The sequence below is a fragment of the Buceros rhinoceros genome, unplaced genomic scaffold, assembly GCF_000710305.1.
Source record: "Buceros rhinoceros silvestris isolate BGI_N320 unplaced genomic scaffold, ASM71030v1 scaffold18346, whole genome shotgun sequence".
Lineage (NCBI taxonomy): Eukaryota > Metazoa > Chordata > Aves > Bucerotiformes > Bucerotidae > Buceros > Buceros rhinoceros.
In genome coordinates, this window is record NW_010419523.1 from 23,924 (window position 1) to 24,805 (window position 882).

Consider the following 882-nt stretch of genomic DNA (forward strand, 5'->3'; position numbering starts at 1 on the left):
GAGTGCAGCCACAAAGCCAAACGGGCAGTGCCCGTTGCCGTACCAGCTGCGGCACAGGAAGCAGAGCAAAGAAATGCCATCTGCTGCCCTCCCCTCGAAAGACATCCCTGGTCACCCCTAACAGAGCTAAAGAAATGATCCCCTGTGGCTTTCCCAGAGCAGCTGAGCCCCCGCTGAGGGCAGCGTGCCCGCAGCAGCCTCAGCAGGTCTCCTGCTCATGGGGGTACTCTGAATCCTGCTCGTAGTTTGAGGGAGATTCGTCCCAGAGACTCCTGACAGTTTCAGTGGTGCTGGTGGTTTTGAGCAAAGGAGGAGGTAATCGACCATCAATTGTACGTTACGGATTTTGCAGCAAAAACCTCCAGTTGGTTTTGCCAGTATTGGGCTCCCAAAAGCTTCAAAAACGTTTGTCTTTATAAACAAGGGTGAGAAATTCTTGGCAAAGGGGGAGTTTCGAGAGGAGCTGGCAAAACCCATCATTAAAATGTGCCGCTCTAGAAGTACTAACGCTGGAGGCAGCGTAACTCCCTGGGAGGCCTCGGCTGGGCGAGGAGTGTCAGCACGGGGGAAGGCAGCACCCACCCGGGTGGGAGCCGGGGGCTGATGTGCACTGAGCCCCCCCAAACCCAGCCGTCAGTCCACGACCTCCTCCTGCTGCAGCGTATCGCCCCGTCGCACAGCGCGGGGCCTCCGGTCAGTGCCGGGTGCGGGGTGTTCCAGCCGAGCAGCCCGGAGGAGGCGGCTGTGGCTGGGCCTGAGAGCCCTGTGCCAGCCAGCTCCGTCCAAGAGGGGCGCACCCCTGGCCAAAGAGCCGTTCCCCCCGCCGCGGCTCGGACACGAGCCCCCCCTGGGTTAGCCATGCTCCTGTGAATGGCAGCCCAG

At 60.7% G+C, this 882-nt stretch overlaps 1 protein-coding gene across 1 annotated transcript in view; it reads right to left on the reverse strand.

Moving 5' to 3' along the window:
* FOXN4 (forkhead box N4) overlaps nucleotides 1-882 on the reverse strand; it is a gene marked incomplete at its 3' end in the record, with an annotated part of 15,450 nt that overhangs the window by 1,345 nt on the left and 13,223 nt on the right. The window contains exon 8 of the mRNA XM_010138973.1: nucleotides 627-882. Within this exon, the coding sequence (XP_010137275.1) occupies nucleotides 627-882 (256 nt within the window). The remainder of the gene's footprint in view (nucleotides 1-626) is intronic.